This window comes from Pristis pectinata, chromosome 8 (assembly GCF_009764475.1).
Source record: "Pristis pectinata isolate sPriPec2 chromosome 8, sPriPec2.1.pri, whole genome shotgun sequence".
Taxonomy (NCBI): domain Eukaryota; kingdom Metazoa; phylum Chordata; class Chondrichthyes; order Rhinopristiformes; family Pristidae; genus Pristis; species Pristis pectinata.
In genome coordinates this window covers 25322450-25349672 of record NC_067412.1, presented here as the reverse complement: position 1 = coordinate 25349672, position 27223 = coordinate 25322450, and the positions used below count along the sequence as shown (strand labels likewise).

General features: G+C 40.7%; 1 protein-coding gene across 1 annotated transcript in view; it reads left to right on the top strand.

Annotated features, from left to right (window-relative positions):
* The first annotated feature begins 4256 nt into the window (after window positions 1-4256).
* The window catches only part of card11 (caspase recruitment domain family, member 11), a 212752-nt gene continuing 189785 nt past the window's right edge, over window positions 4257-27223 (top strand). The window contains exon 1 of the mRNA XM_052021291.1: window positions 4257-4392. Coding sequence (XP_051877251.1) covers window positions 4380-4392 — 13 coding nt within the window. The 5' untranslated portion in view covers window positions 4257-4379. The remainder of the gene's footprint in view (window positions 4393-27223) is intronic.

Genomic DNA, 27223 nt, shown 5'->3' with positions numbered 1-27223 from the left:
AAGTTGATGAGAATGTAGGGAGAATAAAAATGGGATTAGTGTCGGACTAGAGTAAATGGTCGATGTGGACATGGTAGGCTGATGGGCCTTTTTCGATGCTATATCTCTCTTTGACTCTAAATTGTCCAATGGTGGGTTACAATTTCATCATAATGTAAGGCCATGGTTACTCACTAGCAGGATGAATGGTCACTCAGCATCCATCTGCTGCTATTGGTCAAGTTTGGGCTGGAAAGCTGAGTAGCTGAGCCGGAAGTCAGACATCAGGCCATCCTTGGCTTTGAAGGCAGGGTGCCTCAACTGGACAGGGCAGGGCTGTTGAGAACCAAGGCTTACCTCATTCAGTGTGTTGTGCCCCTGGCACTCCTCACTCTCCTCCCAGACACTTGAATGATCTCTGAGCCCAAAGGGCACACTGTCATCAGGTAAGGCAGGAGTGCACGATGGCTGACTCTTACTCTGAGCTTAGTGGTTGTAGGTCTAGATTGTTGATCCTCTGGGTGATCCACCCCTCCACCATAATCCTTCCTGTCTCAGCCTCTGCAGGATGAGGCTTGTGTGCTGCCTGCACAGGCTGGACAGTTTGTATTGTTCTCTGGGGTCTCCCTGGCATCCCTTTCCTTTGATGCTGATTCTTATCTGTCATCATTGCTGATGCCTCACTAACATAAACTGGTAGACAGCTGGTAAATCTGGGAGGAGGTACCCAAAAAAAAGTTTGGAAGGGTCTGCACTAGACTACTTTATTCCTTTATCTGCTAATTGCTCTTTATTTCCTTAATTAAATATTTTAATTCCTAGTAATTACAAGCTTTACCAGAAACCTTAATACTCATTTTCAAATGTGTAAAGGCAATCATGATGAGAAATAGTGTACAAACAAGGCCAAAATAACTGAATTACTCTGAAATAACCAAGAAGTGAAGAAATATTTTAACATATCAAAGGAATACATGAAAATAAAAAAGTGGTTTAGTTAAAATGTGAAAAAAATGATAATTCAAAGATTAGACAGTACAAATTGGATAAAAATATCATCAGAAAATCAAGAAATGTTAACTGAATTTTTTACTTTGGTCTTCAGTGTCAAGTGTGTTATGTTATGCATAAATTAGTGAATCATAAGTCTGTGTTTAAAGATAGCTATAATTACGAAAGGGTTTCCACTTATCATGCAAACTGAAAATGAAGTCCTAAGATTTCGGCAGCTATTTGAATTCAAATTAGTGTGTCTGTTATTTATTGAGATAACCAGTACTATGCAATTCTTTAGTGGAATAATCAAGCTGCTCTCTTATATCTACTGTACATGACGTTTGGAATGTGTGTGGGAGGAGAGCACCCGTAGTGCTCTCCTCTCACACACACTTGCCTATCTACATAGTTTTCTTTTCCCTCCCAATATGGATCACTATCACCTGCTAGATTCCCCCCAACCTCCCCACTGACCTGGTTCCATCTGCCCATCATCCCCTCCCTATCTGTTTCCACCTATCACCAACCAACATCAATTCCACCCCCTGCGTAGTGCTATATACTGGCAATCTTTCCTGTTCCCTCTCAGTCCTGATGCAGGGTCTCGACCCGAAACATCGACTTACACACTTTGCTTCCACAGATGCTACTTGACCTGTTGAGTTCTTCCAGCTTTCTCTTTGTGATGCTAACGACAGTAATATGGAATGTTCCTTATACTTAAAAATATGGAAGATCCCTGCCACAGTGAAACCCTGGAAAAAATAGATTACTTTTCAGATCTTGGGAGCCACCCCTCAGTAAAGATGGATTTAAGTGACCAAAATCCCCACTACCTCTAGTGTACCAGAACAACCTTTGGGCATCTTAAGAAAAGAACACGAAGATCTCACACCTAGCACTAAGTTCAAGGTCTATCAGGTAGCAGTGAAGCCCAGCTTTCTGTGTGCTCCAAAAACATGGAAATCCTACAACAGGCTCCTCAAAGCACTGGAGAAGTACCACCAATGCTGTGTCCATCAAATATTCCAAATACAAATTGTCAGAAAAGCAAAGCAATGTCAGTTCTCTCCGAGGCCAGCAATCTCAGCACTGAATCTGATTCCCCTTCACTAACTTGGTGGATAGGCCATTTTGTCAACACACCTGGCATCAGACTCCTGAAACAAGCACTTTGCTCTGAACTCCAAAGTGGGAAGACATTTACAAGAGGACAGTGAAAAGGCTTCTAGAACATGGTATTCTTGAAAAAATGTAACATGCTGGAAGTCTAGGACAATGCCAAAAGAAATTTTGTGACTTTGCTAGATAACTCAAGATGACCTCCAGACACACATTCATACAGTTAGTCATTCCACACACCACACCCTCTTCTACACCACCCAGTAGCATTCTATCTCCCCCACTGCAACACTGAGTTAAGCATCCTAAGGGATAATATGGAAAGGGTAATTCAATTCCCTTTTTACATTCCTTTAGGCAAAACTAGTAGAAAGGATGTTACCTGCACAGGAGGAAGACAGTCCCAGTCTTCTTTGGAGGAGATCATGATGCAAAAAATGGGCTTTGGGCCACTGAACCCTAAACCATCTCAAGATCAAGGGTTATCTACAATTTACTAGGAATGTTTATTTAGCATGCTTCATTGTGATCACTATATCCTCCTTGCTACAACCAAGAGTAGACATCCTCATTATGAAGGGTGTGACAAAGGGTCTCAGATTGGAAACATTAATTCTGTTTCTCTTTCCACTGATGCTGCCTGTCCTGCTGAGTATTTCAGCATCATCTATTTCAGATTTCCTGCATCTATGTGTTTTTTTAAAATTTCACCCTCATTACTACTTGTGCTGCAGTCTCAGCAATGAAAGTATTTTGGCCAGAACTTACATGTCTTCTGTTTTGTCTTTGCAGGGTATAGAGAGGTTATCAGTTTTCCCCTTCTCAGAAGAAGCAGAAAGCACAGGAGGGGACATCAATGGGTAGTTAAGAGGGGGATGATGAACACAAAGAGCACAGTGTATTACTGTGTCTGGCACCTCACAGCAGCATCTCCAAGACTGACACTGTGAGGGATGAGCAGCTTAGATAAGTGGGAGTCTGCAAATCCATACTGCCCCAGAGGACTCAGATGATTTGCCATAATTAGGATGGTGTCATGATAAAACTGATGCAGAATGACAGTCAGATGGTTAGTGAATTATCAAGCCTGCCTCATCAACTGCAGAAGATGACAAGGAGCATGGAGAAGTCCACCTCCATGCCCTTGTACTTTGGAGGTCTTGCCCACATCTTTGCTGAGGATTGACAAGAATCGCACCACAATGGTTACTGACAGCTGCTGTGGAGGCACAGATGGAAATCCTTCTGCTTCTATGCAGTATCAAGCTGGTCCAGCTAAAGGTCTGATCACTGTTGTGGAAACAACGTGAAGCTCCAAAACAACAGCCAGATGCAAACAGGGGACAGCTTAATGTCCTGCTTGAGCAGGAAGAAACTGCTGGTGTGCAGATCACTTTCTCTTGAGCAGCGAGATGTTGGGCGCGGCACAGGGATATTACCCTTGAATAAGCTCATGGTTTTCCAGGAGCGAGGGGATGCTGCACAAGAGTAGCTTGTTGTCCTCTGTGAAAAGAGATACGTTGCACCTTCGCCAGTTGCTTTCCTGCATGAGCAGAGATGTGACATGCCGGAACTCACCTGACTCCTGCAGGAGCAGCACACACATTCACACACCTCTTTACTGTGAGCGGACGTGAGCACAGAGACAGCAGGGGCCAGACTCCTGAGGTGGAGCTGGTTGGCTGGGTCAGCTCTGGGTCAGGATCCCTGCATCAGAGTCCAGCCAGTTTCTGCAGGTTCTGGGCATAACTTACTCTCTCACTAAAGCTTCCCAGGAGTGCATTCACCCTTCCCCCACGGCCAGACATCCCAGGCCGCTCGCTAAATTGGCTAGGGGCAACACTACAGCTTCTCCTGATGAAGAACAACTGTGCAAACTCGAAGGATAGGGGAGCAGCCAGACTACAGCCTCGGAGACCCCATTCGGACCGCTCGGACTTTGAAAGCCACATACAAGGTACTGGTGTTTACTTAGTGCAACCCCATTTGTTGTCTGCAAGCCCTGATCAAGGGGTCGGACAATTTAGCACACGGAAATTCTCAGCTTGCACGGGTTCCTCTCTATTTTAATGTGTGTCAGTGTGGTTTTACAATTCTCCGCCCACATGCCTGACAGTAACTCTGAAGCAATGTGGGTTTCATTTCGTCAAAGCCAGGAGCTCCAACCCGATCGGCCTAAAAGCACTCGACTCAAACAGAGCTGGGCTCCTTCACTTACTGTGATCGAAGCAAATATGAATTGCAAACCACGGACCAGTTGAAAAAGCGAGAAGTCAGTGGCCATGAGCCTGAAAGGTGAGCCCACAATCCTAATGCAATGTTTGTTTGGGTATCAGGTACTGACATTGTCCATGTTAAACTAATGGCAATCATGGGGGGCGGTGGAAGTTTGTTTATAGACTCCGAGCTGTTTCAAGTTTACCGCTCGAAAAGTAGATCTAGTTTCATGTCTTCCCCAATCGCACACAAATCTTTGGTTCGAGGACGAGCTCGTCGCAGAGTTATGCGCTTCATCTTGGGAGCGAATGAGTTCAGCAGGTAACCTACGTACGCAGCGAGAGCAGCGGAAAGAACAGGTTTAGTACATTTTTATCAGTCGGTCACCCGTGCAAAATAGTTCTTCTTTCGAAATGATCATTAGGGAATAGCTTGATTCGGAGGAAAAAGAAACGTTCTTGTGTAAAATGAGCTTGTGTGTGGTGGTGAATACAATTACAAAAGTGAAGCAGGCTTTATCTCTGAAGCAATATTTTTAACCGTAATGTAAATAGGTTGGTTAGGTTTGGAATTACGTGAGAATAAAATCTTGAATCAATCAGTTGATATTATTAGAATGACATCTTTTATAAATATTGTACTCTGCTATTGACTAATCGAGCTATTCTGTGAGTAGGAAAAGTTTGTTTTTATGAGCTGCTTGTTTATTAGTGTGATAAAACTCACTGCTGCATTGAGAAGAAATGATTGTTCGGCATCTATTCTCAATGCACTTTATGACGTTTGTGAAATGAGTATAGGAACTGTAGGTCTGACTTGTACTCCATTAATATGTCCTTTAAAAGCTGCAAGAGACCCGTGTTAATAATAAAAAAGAAAGATTTGAACTTGCATAGCACCTTTCATAACCTCAGAACATCCCAAAGTCATTTACAACCAATTAAGTCATGCTGTAGTGTAGTCACTTTTGTAATTCAGGATACACAGCAGCCAATTTGTGTCCACTGAGCTCTCAACAATGTAGTAATAATTAGCTAGTTGGGTTATTAGTGATGTTGATTGAGGGACAGATTTCACCATAAATAACCTACTTGCTCTTTAAAGTAGTGCTACTGGCAATTTCATTACCAGTTACCAGAGCACATTGGGCCTTGTTTTAATTTCTTAAAGATGACAACTCCATTGGTTCTTTGGTATTGTGCAGAAACACTACTCTGTGCTAAAATCTCTGACTAGGGTGAAATTACTTTCCACTCAGCCACAGCTGACATAAATTAAGATTTGTAACAAAATAATAGTGTATTCTTTTGGCATATGCACTTTTTTGGTGGGTGTAATCTTTTATTGGCTTTTAAATGAGGGTTCCCTTTTATTGCATGTGTGGCTTTGACCATGGATACTTCCACCATTTTCCTATGCCCGCTCCTCAAGTGCTGAATTGTCAAGATGTAATTAATTTTCAGGCTTCCCTTCAATAATTCTCCCAAGTGATATATTTATGCACAAGCCTATAATATGAAGGCTGGCAGAGTATTTAATGGTTGAAAAAAAGCATGACTGGATCCCATCATGTCCTCACCCCACAACCACTTGTGGGAGTCATTGGATGGCAGTCTAAGGCCAGATTTTGACTTTTTCCCCTCTTTAACCCAGGATATAAATTTATGCTTGAGTTCAGGTAACTCTACTATTTGTGACTTTCCAGGTTTGTGTAATGTGGTTGAATATCAATGTGTGTTTAGTTACTGGAAACAGACAATATGTCCTTGCCTTCCTTTCTTCCTCTTGCACTTCTTCTTCTGTTTTTCCTTCCTTCCTTTGCTTGGGTGTCTGAAATGATGAGGTTGCATATTTAATAAAATGTATATAGAATGGAGAACACTGGTCACTTCTTTACAAAGCAAAATACAGTTTGGCATTTTTTGTTATTGTAGAATTCATCATAAATCATTGCTTTTTCTGCTTGCTCTGTACAAATTTGTGTTCTGTTAGAACACAGCTTGATGACAAATCTATGCAAAAAAAAATCAATTTTGAGCCTTTTTATGCATTTTTTTTACGTCCAATTACTGAGTATTGTAACATGCTATATGTATCAGGGAAGACTCTGGCTTTTCAGTTGCCCAATCTGAAGTTAATTTGTTACAACTTTTTAAAACTGATATCAACAGAGTAGTACTGATTTACTTTGAGCAAATAATAAAAAAAATTGCTGAAGAGTTATATGGAGTAAATTAAATCCCACTTTAAAAATAAATCTTCCACTGTAAAACTACATTGGGTACATCCTGGATTAAGTATTATAGCATTTTTTAAAAAAAGTCATTCTAATCACTTATTGTTCTGGTGAACTTTACAAATGACAAATTCACTCCAGTATCTGTCAATGAAGCTTTAAACACCAATTAAAGTAAAATATTGAGGCCTATGAGCTAACTCCAGCTGGAAACTGAGATTTACAGTGCTGCGTAACACACCATATCCCATTCATTTTTGCTAGGATGAGGTGTTTAAATGAAAGAGTTAAGCTGATAAATCTCTTCAAAGCCTCACGTGAAGTCGTGGACTGTGAAACAGCTTGAAATGAAGGCTTAATTCCAATATAGAGGGGAGGTCACACTACCATGCAAATACATTGTAAATTTTTCCTGTTTTATTTTCCATAATTTGCATATTTCTAAATATTATTACAAACTAACTTTGTATAGAATTTCACTTTCAGTTTTAAACTAAATTCATGTGCTAGGAAGTGAATACTTAATGCATTTAACAAATAATTACCAAGATAAACCACAATGCCCATTAATTTATTTATGCAGGACAGAAATAGGCCACAATCTCACAAGCCTTCTCTACCTCTCAACTAGAACATGGCTGAGCTATACCTCAACTACTTTTATGGGCCTTGGCTCCATATCCTTTGTACCCTTGAATAATAGAATCTATCGGTGAGGCTCATAAAATCAATTCACAGCATCCACAACTTTTTAAAACACATCTTTTCAGATTTCTAGGAACCATTAATTTATCTGCACCAGTGACAAATTACCTCATTGGGACCTAATTAAAATCTTAGCTTCTGAGTGTCAGTGAATTTTGGAGTTTGCATTTCTAGTTTTATGTGGTAATTCCAATGATAGGCACATAGACTTGCAGAGAATGGAGGGATGTGGACCATGTGCAGGCAGAAGGGATTATTGTAATTGGGCATCATTAGCTTAATTAGTTCAGCACAACATCATGGGCCAAAAGGCCTGTTCCTGTACTGTTCTATTCTATTCTGTGATGTGACCAAGTCAATGTGTATATTTTTTTTAACCAATCAAAATACTGGTTTTTGAGCCAAGCTGATTTGATTAGGACCCAAAGGGAAGGAGTTAGTTACATATACAGTGAGGGAGTAAAATGAGTGAGTCAACCTTTGTCTACCTAACCTCCTATTACTTAATTACAGGGCTATATTTTCAGAAGCTTGGACATTACATGCCCAACATTTAGACTGTTGGCTGACACAAACTCTAAGATGGATTTGAACTTTGGAATACTTCCGTTGTTATTAAGGTGCAGTTGGAGTGCTGGCACTACTAATTTCTTCAGCTGTGATGATCCTTTTTTTTTTTGATGATGGTCAACTCAATTAAAAGTTCACGTGAATGTTTTTAACCTGATCAAATGAATCATTCAACTCGGATCGATGAATGGTTGGAAGAACTGGACCTATAACCAATAAGAAGCCAAAGTCTATGATAAATGTTCCACTTCTAGAATGAATGATACTACCACAGAGAAAATCCACTTAGACACTGGGCCTGAGCTTGCTGGGAAATGCTGGCAGTTCTACAGTGAATTACCATTATTTATCGTTGTGGACGTCGGCAAGTTTGAGACTTGCAAGTAAACACTGAAGTCATGAACTTACTAGTTGAGTTCTGCTGGTCGTTTCCTGGCTGCATTCCAATATTGGACTCCACGTGTAATCTAACAGTAGTGCATGAATTTGCTGAAGTCCCCAGTACTTGTACGGAAGAATTTGCCCACTAAGTTTTTGCTAGGAACAGCTAGCCTATTCATTTGAATGGCCATGAACAGCTGTGTTACAAGGATAAGTCATAGAGTTACAAAGCATGGAAATGGGGCCCTTTGGCCCAAATCATCCATGCTGACCAAGATGCCTTCCTGAGCTATTCCCATTTGGCCCATATCCCTCTGAACCTTTTCCTATCCATGAACCTGTCCAAATGTCTTTTAAAATGTTGTAATTGTACCTATCTCTACCACTTCCTTTGGCAACATATTCCATATACCCACCACCCTCTGTGTGGGGAAACCTTGCCCCTCGCATTCCCTTTTTAAATATTTCTTCTCTTACTTTAAGCCTACGCCCTCTAGTTTTAGACTCCCTGACCTTTTGAAAAAGACTGACAACCCACCTTATCAATGCCCCTCATGTTTTTGTAAACCCCTCTAAGATCATCCTTCAGCCTCCTTCACTCCAGGGGAATGTCCCGGCCTATCCAGTCTCCCCTTGTAACTATAAAGTAACCATGTGCAATGTTATTTCCATTCTTTAAATTTGTGTTTCGATGTACATGTGACTAAATAAATATCTTATCTAATTGCATTTACTTTAATGCCTTAATTGATTGAAAATATTTTAGTTTTAAGCGATGTTTTGCATTTCAAATTTTTCCAGAACCTTCATTATTGAAATGATTTATTAATGATTTTTGAATGGCCATTAATGTTAGTGACATTCAGCATTTGCTATGGATTACTGTAGCAGTTTAAACTGAAAACCAGGAGAGAGTTGCTCATATAACTGAATAACTGTATAAAATATGACTAAAAATTGAAGCCATATGAATCATATAGCATTTCGAGTTCCTGAATTGTAAAACTGCAGAAACAAATACTGATCATTGTTTGAGCTAGTTTCCATTGTGAAAAAGGTGAGAAGAACAAGGCCAATGCATTTTAGATTGATCAGAATGATGTCTGGATTTCAAGGTTTCCGTAACAAATAAATATTTCAAGACATAGGTGTCACAGAAGACGCATCTGAAAGTTCTTTTTAAGTCAACCCCCTAGGCATGTGTTACAAATTGCAGGTCTGAGACATTTTTCTTATTTCGGCATCATTGACCATTCTCATAAACTGGCCCACTGTATTGGAAAGAAAGTACTTTTACTGCTCAATATCTTGTTAAATGATAGCATACCAAGGGACCATAATAATAAGACTCCTCTATCAGCACAAACTGAGATTGTATTTCTTTGCATTTTGATGATTAACAGGTGATGAGATTGATGCTTTCAAGACGTTATAGGGTAGGGAGGGGAAAAACTAATTCTGTGGATTAGGAAGTTCAGCAGCCACATGGTGGCACATGGCAGAACTAGTAGAACTGCTGCCTCACAGTTCAGTGACTCAAATTCAATCCTGACCTCCAGTGTTGTCTGTGTGGAGTTTGTACTTTTCCTGTGATTGTATGGGTTCCCCTTAAAAGCCTGGGTTTTCTCCCAAAGGCGTGCAATTGGCCACTTTAAATTGCCCCTTGTATGTAGAATCTGGGAAGAGTTGATAGGAATGCAAGGAGAATAAAATGAGATTGTAAACGGATGATTGATGATCAGCATGACTCGACAGTCAGACTTCTGAGCAGTTTGACAATATGATATGGTCTAAAGTTTGAACACTTCTATTTGCAAAGGAAGGTAGAACTTTTCTGCAAATGACAATTAATGCTTGGTAAATTGTTAATTTTAAATCTGAAATTAAGACCTAAATCCATACATCTCTCTTTTCCCCATATTCCTTGATTTAAAAACCAAATTTATCAAGGAATATGGGGGAAAAGGGAGATGTATGGATTTGGGTTACAGGTCATATCGTAGATTGGTGGAACAAGTTCAAGAAACTAAATAATCTACTCCTGTTTCTAATTGTCAAGTATGGCTAAGTAAAGGTGCTTAGTTCATTAAAATAAGAATGAGTATTGGATGTGTAACTGAAAAATGTGGTTGTTAAAAGAAAAAAAAAAGCAGGATATTGGGATTCATGGAAAATTTGTTTCAAAGTATTGGCACTAACATGATGGGACAAGTGGCCTCCTGTGCTGTAAGGTTCTGTGAATCTATTTGTCTGGATCAATGTTATGACCATGATCAGTCTGATAGATAAAACTGCAATTTGCAGATTTGAAAATAAAAATACAGTGCCAGACCTTCTCAGATTTAACGTCTTACCATACCAGGATTTAGAGTCACAGAAATGAGGTTTTGTGAGCTTTCATTTAAATTGTTTTCAAAGCAATTTAGATTGTATTTAACTGAAATTATGTTATTGCTCTTTGAGGGATGTATTCAGCAGTTTCAATGATTTGTGTCCATTTAGAATCACAGAGTTATGCAGCATGAAAACAGGCATTTCAGCTCAACTTCTCCATGCCGACCATTGCCTACCTGGGTTAGTCCCATCTGCCTCCGTTTAGCCCATATCCCCTAAACCTTTTCTATCCATATACCTGTCCAAATTTCTTTAAACCGTTGTAAGTAACCCTGCCTCTTCCACTTCCTCTAGTAGCTCATTTACATACCCACCACTCTCTGTATGGGGCAAAATTGCCCCAAAGATTCCCTTTAAATCTTTCCTCTCTCACTTTAAATATATGCCCTCTACCTTTAGACTCTCCTACCCTGGGAGAAAGTCTGCGACCGTTCACTTATCTATGCCCCTTGCGATTTTATATGCCTCCTAAGAGGTCACCCCTCATCACCCTGTGCTCAAGGGGGAGAAGTCCCAGCCTATCCAGTCTCTCCTTATAACTTGAGCCCTCCAGTCCCGGTAACTTCCTTGTAAGTCCTTTCTGCGTCCTTTCAAGCTTAATGATATCCTTCCATAGTTAGGTCACCAAAGCTACACACAATACTTCAAGTGTGGTCTCACGAATGTTTGATGCAGTTGTAACATGATGTCCCAACTCCAGTACTCAATGCCCTGACTGATGAAGGCAAGTGTGCCAAACATCTTCACTACCCCGTCTACCTGTGTCACCACTTTCATGGAATGATGTACTCATATCCCTAGGTGTCTCTGTTTTACAACACTCTCTAGGGCCCTGCCATTCACTGTGCAAGTTCTGCCCTGGTTTAACCTACCAAAATGCATCACTTTGCACTTGTGCTAAGTTAAATTCCAACTGCTGTTCCTTGGCCTACTTTCCCAGCTGATATAGAGCCAGTTGTAATCTTGGATAACCACCTTCACAGTCCACTATACCACCAATTTTGCTAACCATGCCAATTATATTCTCTTCCAAATCATTAAAATAGATGAAGAACAACAGTGGGCCCAGCACCAATTCCTGCAACGCACCACTGGTCACAGGCCTCCAATCTGAAAAACAGCCCTCCACTACCACCCTCTGACTCCTTCTACCTATACTATTTTATATCCAATTGGCCAGCTCACCCTGGATCCCATGTGATCTAACCTTCTGGACCAGCCTAACATGCAGGACCCAGACAAAGGTCTTGCTAAAATCCATGTAGACAACATCTACATGGCACAGTAGTGTAGCGGTTAGCGTAACACTATTACAGTGCCAGCGACCTGGGTTCAATTCCCGCTGCTGTCTGTAAGGAGTTTGTACGTTCTCCCCGTGTCTGCATGGGTTTTCTCCGGGTGCCTCCCACATTCCAAAGACATACAGCTTAGGAGCTGTGGGCATGCTTTGTTGGCGCCGGAAGAGTGGCGACACTTTCAGGCTGCCCCAGAACACTACATAAAAGATGAATTTCACTGTGTGTTTCGATGTACATGTGACTAATAAATAAATATCTAAAAAATATCTAAAAATACCTTGCCATCCAGTCCTCGTCAATTCTCTTGGCTAACTCTTCAAAAAGTCAAATTCATGAGACGTGATTTCCCATGCACAAAGCCATGTTGACCATCACTTGCCTTTCCAAATGCAGGTAGATCCTGTCTCTCAGAATCGCCTCCAGTAACTTTTCCTCCACCGATGTTAGGCTTAATGGCCTTTAGTTCCCTGGCTTGTCCTTGCAGCCCTCCTTAAATAAAGGCACAATATTAGCCAACCTCGAGTCTTCTAGTACGTCACCCATGGCGAATGATGATACAAATATCTCTGCCAGTGCCCCTGCAATTTCTTCCTTGCCTTCCCACAATGTCCTAGGATATGCTTGATAATAAGCTCCAGGGATTTATTCACCTTTTATGTACTTTAAGACTTCTTTTGTGCTGTGGCTATATTCCAAGACATCACTATTCTCTTCCCTGAATTCCTTGGCTTCCATGACCTTCACAGTAAATACAGACGAGAAGTGTTCAGTTAAAACCTCGTCCAGCTCCTCTGGTTCCACATTTAGATGATCACACTGATGCTTAAAGGGTGCTATTCTCTCCCTAGTTATCCTAACATATATTTTTGAGTCTGATAAAATACTGTTTTGACTTGTTATTTCAATTGGCATTTTTGCACCCATCTTTCATCCCTGAATAACCAGGAGTGAAGTGGGAAATACAATATACAATGCACTAAACATCCCAAGGTATAAGTGGCATTCGATACATGCCCAAATAGTTCTCCTTTATAACTGAATGTTCTTGGGCATTTGCTCCAACTTTCAGGTCTGGGTGAGATAGCCTCTTGGTTTAGGAAATGTTGATCTTTCCCATCAGCTGACTCTTGTACTTGAACGCACTTTCATGATTCAGTATCTAGTTAATTAAAAGCATGGCCTGGGAATCAAAATATTACGACTCCTCTGTATCAGGTAAGTGTAATGAGCTAGGAGGAAGAGTGAGTGGAGCATTAGGAGGAATGTGGACAAGTCTGCGAGCAGGGAGTTCTTTTGTCTTGCCCATTTAAGGGATTTGGGCATTGCTGGTAAAATCAGTAGTTCTTGCCTATTCCTATTAGCCCTCAAGAATATGGTGACAAGACATCTTCTTAAATCACTGAAGTCTATGTCAAGAAAATACTCCACCATTCATGCAGGTTCAAGATTCTGAAACAGTGGCATTGAAGGAATAGTAACATATGTCTACATTGGTGGATTTTGACATTGAGGGGTACTTGAATGTGGAGGTGCCCTTATTTGCCAGTTGCCATTATCCTCCTTGATGGTTTAAGAAGAGTCAATGCAGGGTCCTTGAAATCTTCATGATTAATTTTCTTGTGACAATGTTTCTATTGTCACTGTTGTTTTGGTGCCAGCTTGATGGAGATATCAGACTGGATTAGACAGTGGTCTGCTGAACAGTGATTGCTTGTGCATTTTGGAGTGATATCAAAGAAACCTTATTAAGTTATTGGAGAGTATCTTGTACGTACAGCTAGGGTATGTTAGGGGGAAGTAAATGAAAGGTTAGAAGTGGTGGGTGGAATTCCAGTCAAATGATACATAGAATGGAAATGGACCCTGTGGCCTATCAAGCTTGTACCAACTCCAAACGTGCAGTATACTAAAACCATTTTCCACATTCCAATTAACTCCCACCAGATTCTATCACTATACTCACCAATACAGTAGCAAATTAACCTACCAATCCATAGCCCACAAAGTAAGCTACTTTATCCTGATTGGAGCTCTGTGTGTGGCTGAAACTTCAGTGATGCTGGTGTGTGGACAATATTCCATTATACCTCTGACATCATCTTGTACTTCGCAGAAAGGCTTTGGAGAGCCAGAAATTGATTCAATTGCTACAGAATAACCAGTAGATAATTTGATTGGTTCAGTGTATCCAATGCATTTATGTGACTGGTTCAGTTAAATTTCTAGTCAGTAATTGCTATCCAAAAATTTGATGGTAGGAGATTCAACAATAGTATTGCCACTGAATGTCCGGGCTATGTGACTGGATATTGGTGGCTCTCTCAACAGCAGCTGCAATCCCAGTCTGACAGCTGTGTTCTTCATGAACTGGCCAGCTCTGTCAGTGGTGGTGTTACTGAGTCCCTCTTTCTGATGAACATTATGGTTTCCCACTCAGACTTCATTCAGAACCCTTGCTGCCCTTAATACTTTTTTCAAATGGTATTTAGCATGAATGGGTGTTGATTCATTAGCTGAGTGAGGGCTATTGCAATCAGCAGGAGGTTTCCTTGCCAATATTTTGACTGGATGGCAAAAGATTTAGCAGGATCTAGAGTCGATGATGAAGACTTCACGTGGGTCCTCCTCCTTGATTGTAAGTCACTGTCCTTCCACTTAATTAGGTAATTAGTAACATGCCTTTGGGGACAGATCGTGTTTTCTGATATCAGGATAAGTGCTAATGCCACAATAGTAATGGAGACATAATTTGTTTTCTAACTAATGTATTACACTCATTTTTAGTCAGAATACTAGCTATTTATCATGGATTGGTCTTGCCAGGAAAGAGGTGTCACCAAAAGTAGAAGTTTTCTAGATAGACATCTTCCTTGGGATATTTAATAAACAAGGTAGGAACCATGATATGGTAAGCTTGTGATGAGTAGGGGGCAGCCTCTCGAGACCAATTGTTCTTTCTTTATACTCTCCTTTTCAAGGATAGCCAATTATTCCTCCTCTTCTGGAAATGCTCCTTGAGAGCTTCACATAACAATGAATCTTGGCTTGATAACAAACATTGAGGCATGGATCATGCAGTCCACTACCACGTTATCTAATAGTCAACAACTGCAGAATCACACAGCATAAAATCAGAATCAGGTTTATTATCACTGACATGAAATTTGTTTTTTGCGGCAGCAGTACAGTGCAGGACGTAAAAAACTTACTATAAGTTACAAAAATGAGTAAATACTGCAAAAGAGGAATAATGAGGTAGTGTTCATGGTCCATTCAGAAATCTGATGGTGGAGGAGAAGAAGCTGTTCCTGAAACGCTGAGTGTGGGTCTTCAGGCTCCTGTACCTCTGCCCTGATGGTACTAACACGAAGAGTAACATCGAGATGGCTCGTTGGTTCTTTGTTCCTGTTGCCAGATTTTTGAAGGAGCGATCTAAATCTTTCCCTGTAGCCCTGCAATTAGTATTTCTCCAATTATCTTTCTTTTGTTACTGTTGAATCTGTTTCCACTACCCTTTCAGACTACATATTCAAAATCATAATAACTCATTGAAGAAATGCTCTCCACATCTTATCTCTGCCTCTTATGCTATTAATTGTAAATTTCTATCCTGTATTGACTATTCTGCCAGTGGAATCAGTTTCTTATTTACTATCATAAAAATGTTCTTAATTTTGACAGCCTGTAAAATTTCTTCTTAAATGAGTCAATCACAGCTTGTTGTTAAGAGATAGGGAAGGCTTATGTGCTACTGCTGCCCTCAGATAAGCTGGTGAGAGTATAACTCCTGACAGCTCCATCTAAACTAAAGTGAAGGGAAAAAGGAAATGAGTTACCTTCTACATCAATAGGTATTCAAACCAACTAACTCTTAATTGTAGCAATTTAATAATGAAATAGTGCTTCCAACCAAAAATGCACAGCAGCTTTAGACATAAAAAGGAGAAAAAAATCAAAACAAATACTGAGCCATGGAGGGGAAAATTTAGAGAGATGATAAATCTTGGTGCAATAGATGAGTTTGAATTGTTTTTTTAAAGATGGAGAGGGAAGTGATGATATGGAAGAGATAAGGAGGGTGTTCCTTGGAGTAGGAATCTTAGCAAGTAATAATGAGATAAAGGGTCAAAATTACTGTTTATATTTTAACAAAGATTCCTTGAGAAGTGATATGTCCATTTAATAGTTTTGTACATTTGGAACAAAATTGACTAAACACCCAAAGAATTTGGATGAATGAGCTGTTTATAGAATTGTGATACTATTGCCTTTCCCAAAATGCTTGAAGTTTCAGTCTCTGCTATAGAAATTAGTTTGTGCACAGCACAGGTCACAAAATGCCAGCTGGTTTGTTTTAATGAGTACGTTGAGGGATGGATAAAGTACAGCAAGTGCTCCTTTGCTCTTCAAGTATTGTGTAGATCTCCTGGATGGGGCAGATGGAATGATTCAGCATCTTATCCAAAACCACCCTCTTCCATTGGATGGCTTGAATGTGCAGTCTTCTGGTTTAGAGGCAAGTGTAATTCCCATGGAATCATAGCAGACAGTGACTCTCTAGAAAAGGATTCTACATGCTGAATAAAATTATATGTATTGCCAACCTAAGTGCAAAGGATATTAAGTCTTGTATGCCATTGAGTGCATTGGAAATTCCTAATTAATGTTGCAGAGGGACAAGGGAGAAACCCATACAAATAAGGCATCATGGAGGCACCACAGTAACAATGTTAGTAGAGTTGCTGCCTCAGCTCTGGTGACCTGGGTTCCATCCTGACTTCCAGTGCTGTCTTTGTGGAGTTTACACATTCTCCCTGTATGTGTAGGTTTCCATAGAAAACTACAGCACAGAAAACAGGCCATTCGGCCCTTCTAGTCTGTGCCAAAACATTATTCTGCTAGTCCCATTTACCTGCCCCCAGCCCATACCCCTCCAGACCTCTCTCGTCCATGTATCTATCCAATTTACTCTTAAAAGTTAAGAGCGAGCCCTCATTTACCACATCAGATGGCAGCCCATTCCACATTCCCACCACTCTTTGAGTGAAGAAGTTCCCCTCTAATGTTCCCCCTAAACCTTTCCCCTTTCACCCTAAAGCCATGTTCTCTCATACTTATCTCTCCTAATCTAGGTGGAAAGACCCTACTTGCATCAACTCTGTCTATGCCCCTCATCATTTGATGAACCTCTATCATATCTCCCCTCATTCTTCTCCACTCCAAGGAATAAAGTCCTAACATGCTCAATCTTTCCCTGTAACTCAACTCCTGAAGACCTGGCAACATTCTAGTAAATCTCCTCTGCACTCTTTCAATCTTACTGACATCCTTCCTGTAGTTCGGTGACCAGAACTGCACACAATATTCTAAATTTGGTCTCACCAATGACTTATACAACCTCACCAAAACATTCCAACTCCTATACTCAATACTTTGATTTATAAATGCCAGGATGTCAAAAGCCTTTTTTGCAACCCTGTCTACCTGTGACTCTACTTTCAGGGAATTATGTATCTGAATTCCCAGATCCCTTTGTTCCTCTGCACTCCTCAGTGCCCTACCATTTACTGTGTATGTCCTCCCTTGATTTGTCCTTCCAAAATGCAACACCTCACACTTGTCCGCATTAAATTCCATCTGCCATTTTCTGGACCATTTTTCCATTTGGTCCAGATCCCTCTGCAAGCTTTGAAAGCCTTCCTCGCTGTCCATTACACCTCCAATCTTAGTGTCATCCGCAAACTTACTAATCCAATTTACCACATTATCTTCTAGCTCATTGATATATACAACAAACAACAATGGCCCCAACACAGATCCCTGAGGCACACCTCTAGTCACAGGCCTCCAATCTGAGAAACAACCATCCACAATCACTCCCTGTCTTCGCCCACTCAGCCAATTTCGAATCCAGTTTACAACCTTTCCATGGATACCCATTGCCTGAACCTTCTGAACTAATCTTCCATGTGGGACCTTGTCAAAGGCCTTACTAAAGTCCACGTAGACAACATCCACAGCCTTACCTTCATCTACTTTCTTAGTGATCTCCTCAAAAAAAAAACTCCAAGATTCGTTAAACACTATCTACCACACACAAAGCCATGCTGACTATCCTTAATCACCCCTTGGCTGTCCAAATACTTATATGTCCTATCTCTCAGAACACCTTCCAACAATTTACCCACTACTGATGTCAGGCTTACTGGCCTGTAATTACCTGCTTTACTCTTTGAGCCTTTCTTAAACAATGGTACAACATGAGCTATCCTCCAGTCCTCTGGCACCGCACCCGTGGCTAAGGACATTTTAAGTATATCTGCCAGGGCCCCTGCAATTTCTACACTAGTCTTTCTCAAAGTCCGAGGAAATATCTTGTCAGGCCCTGGGGATTTACCTACCTTTATTCGCTGTAAAGCATCAAGTACCTCCTTTTTAATCTCCATATGTTCCATGACACTAGTGCTTGTTTCCCTTCGTTCCATATCCACGATGCCAGTTTCCTAAGTAAATACTGATGCAAAAAAACTGTTTAAGACGTCCCCCCATCTCCTGAGGCTCCACACATATACGACCACTCTGAGCTTCTAGGGGACCAATTCTGTCTCTTACTATCCTTTTGCTCTTAATATCTGTAGAAACCCTTTGGGTTTACCTTAACATTATCTGCCAAAGCAGCCTCATGTCGTCTTTTTGCCTTCCTGATTTCCTTTTTTAGTATTTTCTTACATTATCTATACTCTTCAAGTACCTCATCCGTTCCTAGTTGCCTATACCTGCTATACACTTCCCTCTTTTTCTTAACCAGCTCACCAATATCCCTTGAAAACCAAGGTTCCCTATGCTCGTTACCCTTGCCTTTAATCCTGACAGGGACATACAACCTCTGCACTCTCAAAATTTCGTCTTTGAAGGCTTTCCATTTACTGAGCACATCCTTGCCAGAAAATAACTTATCCCAATCCACCCTACCTAGATCCTTTCTCATTTCCACAAAATTGGCCTTTCTCCAATTTAGAACCTCCACTCGAGGACCAGATCTATCCTTATCCATAATTATCTTGAAACTAATTGCATTATGGTCACTGGACCCAAAATGCTCACCTACACATACTTCTGTCACCTGACCTACCTGGTTCCCTAATAGGAGATCAAGTATTGCATTCTCTCTTGTTGGTACCTCTATATATTGATTTAGAAAACTTTCCTGAACACATTTGACAAATTCCAAGCCATCCAACCCTTTCGCAGTGTGGGAGTCCCAGTCAGTATGTGGAAAGTTAAAATCCCCTACTATCATAACTTTCTGTTTCTTACATCGGTCTGCTACCTTCCTACAGATTTGTTCCTCTGATTCTCTCTGACTATGGGGCGGTCTATAATACAACCCTATTAGTGTGGCCACACCTTTCCTGTTCCTCAGCTCCACCCATATGGCCTCTGTAGACGAGCCCTCCTGGTTGTCCTGTCTACGCACAGCCGTGATCTGTTCCCTGACCAGTAATGCCACTCCTCCCCCTTTCATCCCTCCCCCTCTATCACGTCTGAAACAACGGAAGCCCGGAACATTAAGCTGCCAGTCCTGCCCCTCCTTCAACCATGTCTCACTAATAGTAATAACATGGTAATCCCACGTGCCAATCCACGCCTTAAACTCATCTGCCTTACCTACAATACTCCTTGCATTGAAATAGATGCACCGGAGAACATTACTATCATGTACAAACCTTTGATTTCTGTCCATACCTGCAGACCTCGCATGATCATTTTCCTCCTCACTTTCTTCTCTAACACTCTGGTTCCCCTCCCCCTGCAAATCTAGTTTAAACCCACCGGAGCAGCACTAGCAAACCTACCCACAAGTATGTTAGTCCCCTTCCAGTTCAGGTGTAAACCGTCCCTTCGGAACAGATCCCACCTTCCCTGGAACAAAGCCTAATTATCCAGAAACCTGAAGCCCTCCCTCCTGCATCAACTCCTTAGCCATGTATTTAGCTGCATGATCCTCCTATTTCTAGCCTCACTAGCACGTGGCACTGGTAGCAATCCTGAGATTGCAACCTTGGAGGTCCTGTCCTTTAACTTTGCACCTAATTCCCTAAACTCTCTTTGCAGGACTTCCTCCTCCTTCCTATCCACGTCATTGGTCCCAACATGGACCACGACATCTGGCTGCTCACCCTCCCTCCTGAGAATATCAAGAACTCGATCTGAGATATCACGGACCCTGGCACCAGGGAGGCAACAGACCATCCAGGATTCTCGATCTCTCCCACAGAATCTCCTATCTGTCCCCCTAACTATTGAATCCCCTATCACTACTGCTCTCTTTACTCTCCCTCCTATCTGAGATGAGGGTCCTGCCTCGGTGCCAGAGACTTGACCACTACAACTTGTCCCTGGTAGGTCGTCCCCACCAGCAGTATCCAGAACAGTATACTTATTGTTGATGGGAATGGCCACAGGGGTGCTCTGCTCCTTCTGTCTAATCCCCTTCCCTTTCCTAACAGTCACCAAGCTACCTGCCTCCTGACTTTTAGGTGTAACTATCTCCTTGAATCTCCTATCTATGTCTGCTTCCACCTCCCGAATGATCCGAAGTTCATCCAGCTCCAGCTCCAGTTCCCTAACACGGTTTGCCAGGAGCTGCAGCTGGATGCACCTTTTACAGGTGTAGTCATTAGGGACAAGCGTGCTGTCCCTGACTTCCCACATACTGCATTCGGAGCAGGCAACTGCCCGAGCTGCTGCCTTCATTACCCAATCTGACCTTAATTAACTTAAAGGAACTTACTGGCCTTACCTCTCAGGGTGCTAGCTCTTTCCCCAGCTCGCCGAAGCCTCTTGAGCCAAAGCCTCAAGGCTCCACTCCTACCCTGAGCCACTCACACACTAGCCACTCCTCTTAGTTACCTCTCCTGATATCCTACTTAAATATTTATCACAGATAACCTTACCTTTGCCTACCTAACCAGCTACTCACCTGCCTTACCCCTTTACGCCGAATCCCCTTGAGCCAAAGCCCAGAACACTCTGCTCCCACTCACTCCACTGCCTGCAGGTGCTTCCAAAGATGTTGGAGAATTGAGGACAGTGGTTTAATTGGGGATTATAAATTGCTGCTAGTATAGCTTGTGGTAGGATCTGGGGAAAGTTGATGGGAATGTGAGGAGAAAAGGTTGCATGGAAATTTAGTGGGGAAATGGGATTGGTCTGTGAAGTGGCATAGACACAATGGGCCAAATGGCCGCCACCTATGTCATTGGGAAATATGGTATTACTAGATGCAAAGCACTTTTAAAAGACAGTCAGGTTTTGTATTTTTCTCAGTACAAAACTTCTAACTCTGTTCTCAAAGGTTAATTGGTTTCTTGAATGTGTGTAAATGACAGATATAGCCAATCTTGTAATCTTGGGAGTGACATGTTGTGTTAACAGAATCAGTTCACTTCTATAAAACTGGTAGTGAGGGAAGGGACAAATTACACATTTTGCAATGGATTGGTAACCATCTCATTTTTCTAACTCCTATCATTACAGTTTACTTTCTTTCTCTGCCAGGATCTGCCTCCTACTGGGTTTTCTGTGATTGAGCTAATGAGTAAAACATCCTCATCTATGCCATTCTGCTTCTGATCAATGTAGGATAGCTTGCCTCGGACAGTTGATCGTATTTAGTATTAGAAAACTGTGAGGAAAAATCTAAGCAATAACCCTAATCTAAATAAGCTAGCTACTGGGAGACAGATTGGACCATATCCCATGCTAGTTCTCCCCTTTACCCCTTCAAGTTCATGCCTGATCTAAAAGTGAGGCACCATTGGCAATCCCCACTGTATTCTGTAATGCACTTTCTGATATTTTCTGATGTTATATTGTTGTCAGTGTTGATTGTGTTCAGATTTCTGAAGTGGAACTTTGAACCCATGGTTTTCTAAGAGGCCAGATTGGTAATCCTAAACCAAAGTATAATTTAGACCAATCTGCACTTTAACAGTGGGTGAGATATAATATGCTTTTACTATTCAAACTGGCGTGATTTTACCTGAAGCGGCTTTGTCAGGCCTGATTCTAGTAGAAAATATAGTAGCCTTGTAGCTAAGTAATATAAATTGGGTAAATTGATACATGTGGACATTTTACATGATAGCATAATGTTCGGTTACTGGGGGTTCTGATGTGTTGGTGATCATAAGAAAAACCGAGCTGACGACATTGATTTATTGTAACAAGAATTATTGTGTGTTGTGTACCTCCCACGCAGGATACATTATGAACACTGATGCCACCTGACTACTGCTGTTTAGATAAGTGTGATTTCTCTCAATCTTTATTAATTGAGATATTCTTTAAAAAGAAAATAATACTAACAAAACTGATCAAATACTTCTCAGAGATGTCGTCTTGAGTAAAAACAAATTGGCCTAGATACTTGACATAATAGTTTTTTTCAGGCTTATACAATTGAAATATGATAATAACTATTTCTGGGTCACTTTGCATCACTCTAAGGATTCAACTAGCCACCTCCCTGAATGAATCACCCTTGAGTGTTTGACTCAGTTTTCCCATCAGTCATGCATAGGGTAAGCAATGCTTCTTTAAGATTATTGTGGAGGTAATTAGACCAAATTGTCCTCAGTACTCCCAGGATGCCTAGTTTTTAAAGAATATGAAACCAAGGCAAATAGATGGAGTTAAGATTCTGATCAGAATGTAATTAAATGTCAGGAAGACTTAGAGATGAAAGCTACTCCTGTTGTGGAGCTTATATGGAATATGACTCCTCCAGAAGCTGTTAGTGTTGTATTGATTGGCATTTTTCAAGAAAGATGGGATTCCTGTCTGGGGGAAAATGACACTGGTCACTCTGTAACTACATTGGAGTGTAATTCAGAACACTTCCATGGTCAGTTGTAAAGCTGTAATTATTGGTCATGACATAATTGCATTCCTGCAAAGTACTAAATTTACAGGTGTTAGTTTATACCACACAGCCTATTTATGGGAACACCTAAGTTGCTATGAACACAAGTTAAAGAAACCCTCAACTACAACAATAGGCATCATATTAATCTTTACTAAATGATACATTCTGTCATTTGAAAACTTGCCTGTGGCAAAGAGCAGCTTCCTTGTCATAGGCTTTCAGCACAGATAACACAATCTTCTTTATCCATCCTGCACACAATGGAATGCTTGAGACTGAGTAGAATGATATCATGTGTTCAGCATAGGATCGGGCCTCTTTGCCTAACTTGCCTGTATCAATATTTAACCTCCATGCTATTTTCTTCCCATCCTCCTTCTTCATCTTACCCTGACTACGTAATTTTTATTCCTTTCTCCCTGAAATTTTTATCCAGCTCCCCATAGTGTCCCACATTCCAACCAATTGTCTGGATGACAGTACTTAATGTTTAGGTTGGTCCAGCTCTAGCCCACATGGTAGATCTATTTTGTCATTGTGCGTACTTTTGTATTCAGGCGATTTTAATTCGATCATTCATTATACGTTTCTCCTATTTTTGTTTAGTTTCACTGAATTGAAAATTTCTGCCCCCTTACAAGTCCTAAGTATAATCTGTTCTAATGCCACTTTAGCTATCACGTTACTTTATTGCAATTTGCTTTTCATTAGTGTTCACGATGTAGCCATCACTGGTACAGTCTGACTCCTGAGCAGGTGATGGTACGGAGTGGGTGTCTTTTTCCTGGACCACTTAAGAGGGCACAAGAGCTAGGTGGATAGAAATTTGCCTTTGTTCACTAACAATGGCTTCTCTAAATGCCTTCTCTAAATGCAGTCCCATTTTAAAGTCAGGAATGAAGTCCAACAGCGGACCAATACCCTTGCATTATTGCTAGCAATCAGATAAATATCAGCTTCAAGTATTCCAGAGTGGAAAGTTCACAAAGCACTAATTTAGTAGAATATTTTTTGAGCATGTAACGAACAGGGTGGACAATGAGGAATCTGTAGATGTGATATCTGAGTTTTCAAAGGCATTTGATAAGGTTATTACATAAAATAAAGACCCACAAGGTTGGGGTTAAATATTAGTATGAATGAAGGATTGCTTAAAAAAACAGAAAACTGTAGCAACCAACTAATCTTTGCGCAATGGGTGCCACTGGGATCTGTATTGGACTCTTAGCTGTTCGCAATTTATCTAAATGACATGAAAAGATGGAATGTAACGTATTAAGGTTTGATGATCTAGTATGTGGTGAGAAAATGAACTGTGAGAAAGGTTCAGTGTCTGCAAAGGGATGTAGACAGTTTGAGTGAAGATACGCATGTTAGATGAGTTCAATTTGGGAATGGTGAATATTGAACAGAAAACGACATTTTTAAATGCTGTGAAACTAGTAAGTGTTTATGTACAGAAAGGTCTAGATGCACTGGCTCAGGAGATCCCGAAAGTAAATGTGTAGTTATAGCAAGCAAGTAGGAAGGCAAAATGGCAAATCAGAAAATGGAGCAAATGAATGCATGGCTGGAGGGGTGGTGCAGAAGGTCTTTAGGTTTCTGAGGCATTGGGGCAGTTTCTGAGGCATTGGGGCAGTTTCTGAGGCAGGTGGGACCTGTACAAATGGGACAGGTTGTATTCCAGCTGGACTAAGACCAATATCCTGGTGAGGGGTTTTGCTAGAACTATAGGGAAAGTTTTAAACAAGCATGGCAGGAGGATGGGAACCTTGAAGGGAGCTCAGAAAGCAGGATACGAGTTAGAAAAGTCCTATCAAAATAAATGGGCAGCAAACAAAGGCATGCAGCAAATGGGGTCAAAGTATGGAAGAGTATTCAGACAATAAAATTTAAGATGCTATATCTAAACACTTAAATCATTCACAACAAAATGGATGAATTAATGGCATAAACAGAAGTTACCATGTATGATCACATTGTATTTTGGTTGCAGGGTGACCATTCAGGAAGGACTGATGTAAAGGAAAAAGAAGTGATGGAGTGTGATTAATAAGAAAGGGGACCAGGACGGTGTGAGAAATGGTCTTGACTATGCAGATCACGATGTGGAATTAGAATCAGTTTAATTTGAACAAAGAAACAGTAAAGGGTAGAAAACATAAGTAGGGATTGTTTGTAGGCCTCCAACTAATTGTAATATTGGGCATGGCATAAATCAGGAAATTAGAGGTGTTTGTAACTGGGATAATACAGTAATCATGGGGGACTTTAATCTACATACAGACTGGACAAGTCAAATTAGTTTTAAGGAGGGGGATTAATTCATTGATGAATTAACCAAGGAAAAGGCTATCTTAGTGCAATGGCAAAGGGTAACTTAAACTTATAAAGGGAGCTTCAGGGAAAAGAGATTACAGTATGATAGAACTTAACATGGTGTTTGAAAGTGGTGTTCAATCTGAAATAGAGGTCTTAAATCTGAACAAAAGAAACAATGAAGGTGTAAGAGAGGAATTGGGAAAATACATGGAAAGGTATGACAGGAGACAGGCAATTACGAGTATTTGAAGAACTGATGTACAATTTGCAGAAAAAAAATTCCTTTAAGACACAAAACCCCAGAAGGAAAAGTAGTCTATCTATGGCTGACAGGTGAAATTAAAGACAGTTTTAAATCCAAGGGAGAGGCTTAGAAAATTTCCAGAAACAGCACTAGGCCTGAGGACTGGGAACATTTCAGAACTTGGCACAGGAGGACCACATGATTGATAAAGAAGGGCACAATAAATTCTGAGAGTAAACTGGCAAGAAACATTAAAAACAGACATAAGAACTTCTATAGGTATATAAAAAGGAAAAGATTAGCAAGAGCAAATGTAGGCCTCTTGCAGGCAGATGCGAGAATTTATAATTAGGAATTAGGAATTAGGAAATGGCAGAGGAAGTAAACTGCCACTTTGTTTGTCGTCATGGAACATGCCATCAAAAATCTGCCAGAAATATAAATGAACTAAACATCTAGCAAGAATGAGGAACAAAATGAAATCAGTATTAGTGGGTTAAAAAAAAGCACTAGAGAAGTTAAGGCGAAAAGCCAATGATTTATATTGCAGAGTTTTGAAAGGGGTGGCTATTGACATTTTGAAGAGTCTGGTTAACATATTCCAAATTTCTATAGTTTCTGGAATTGTTCCTGTGAATTGGAAGGTGGCAAATGTGACCCCACTACTTAAGGAGGGAATGAGAAAGCAGCAAACTATTGAGCAATTAATCTAACATCTGTAGTAGAGAAAATATTGGAATGTATAATGAGGGATGTAATAACAATGTTTTGTTTGCTACCAACTAAAAATACCAAGGCACTACTTAAAGAAGAGCGAGACATTTTTGGTCAGTTGAAAACAATAGTCGTTATAACACTTGCTCTTTTATCTCATCCCTTCCTACCATCCATGGACCCAAGTAGTCCTTTCAGGTGAAGCACTGATTCAGTTGCACTTCCTCCAATCCAGGGTATTACATACAGTGCCACAACATGGTCTTCTCAATGTTCGAGAAACCAAATGCAGATGATTGGGTAATTGCTTTGTTGAATACCACTGTTTAATGTGCAGGGCAGATCCTGAGCTTCCAATTGCCTTTCACTTTAATTTTCCATCCGACTTCTGCTACTGTCTGTGTCTGTGTGCTCCTGCACTCTTCCAGTAAAGCCTTGTGTAAGCTCAGTGCCTCATCTATCATTTGGGCACACTGCAGTCTTCAGGACTCAATATTATATTAAGTAACTTTAGATAATTTGCGTTTTCTTTTTGCATTACAACTGGCCATTTCTGCTGTAAGCTGACGCATCTGTAATACTAACTCAGTTTTTCTCCCTCTTCAGGCACTGCTTGATCTGCAGGATATTTCCAAAGTTCTCCTTTTGGTTTCAGGTCTCAGCAACATGTCTGACCTGCATTTCACACTATTTACTTGTCCTTTTCTTTGTTTTCTCTCACTCGCTCCAACATCCCTCATTAATCTATCAACCAGACAGCATTGTGAACAGCAGAATTACATCAGCAACTCCAGTCTCACCCTATCAGAAAGGTTCCCTTTCTCCTAATCATCACTACCACACTCTCTCTGCAACTTAAAACTAACTTGTTTTCTCACTTACCCAGTGCTGATGAAGGGTTTTCAACCTGAAATGTTAACTCGTTTTCTTTTTCCGGAGATGTTGTCTGACCTGAGTGTTTCTGGCATTTCTGTTTTCATTTTGGTTCTTATGTTCACAACAATCAACTGACTTAAAAAAAAAATGAATGGAAACCATTAACTTAGTTGTAAATTTGTTTTGGCTTGGTTGCAATTTATATTCTCCCTTTAACAACAAATAATAATGTTTGATTA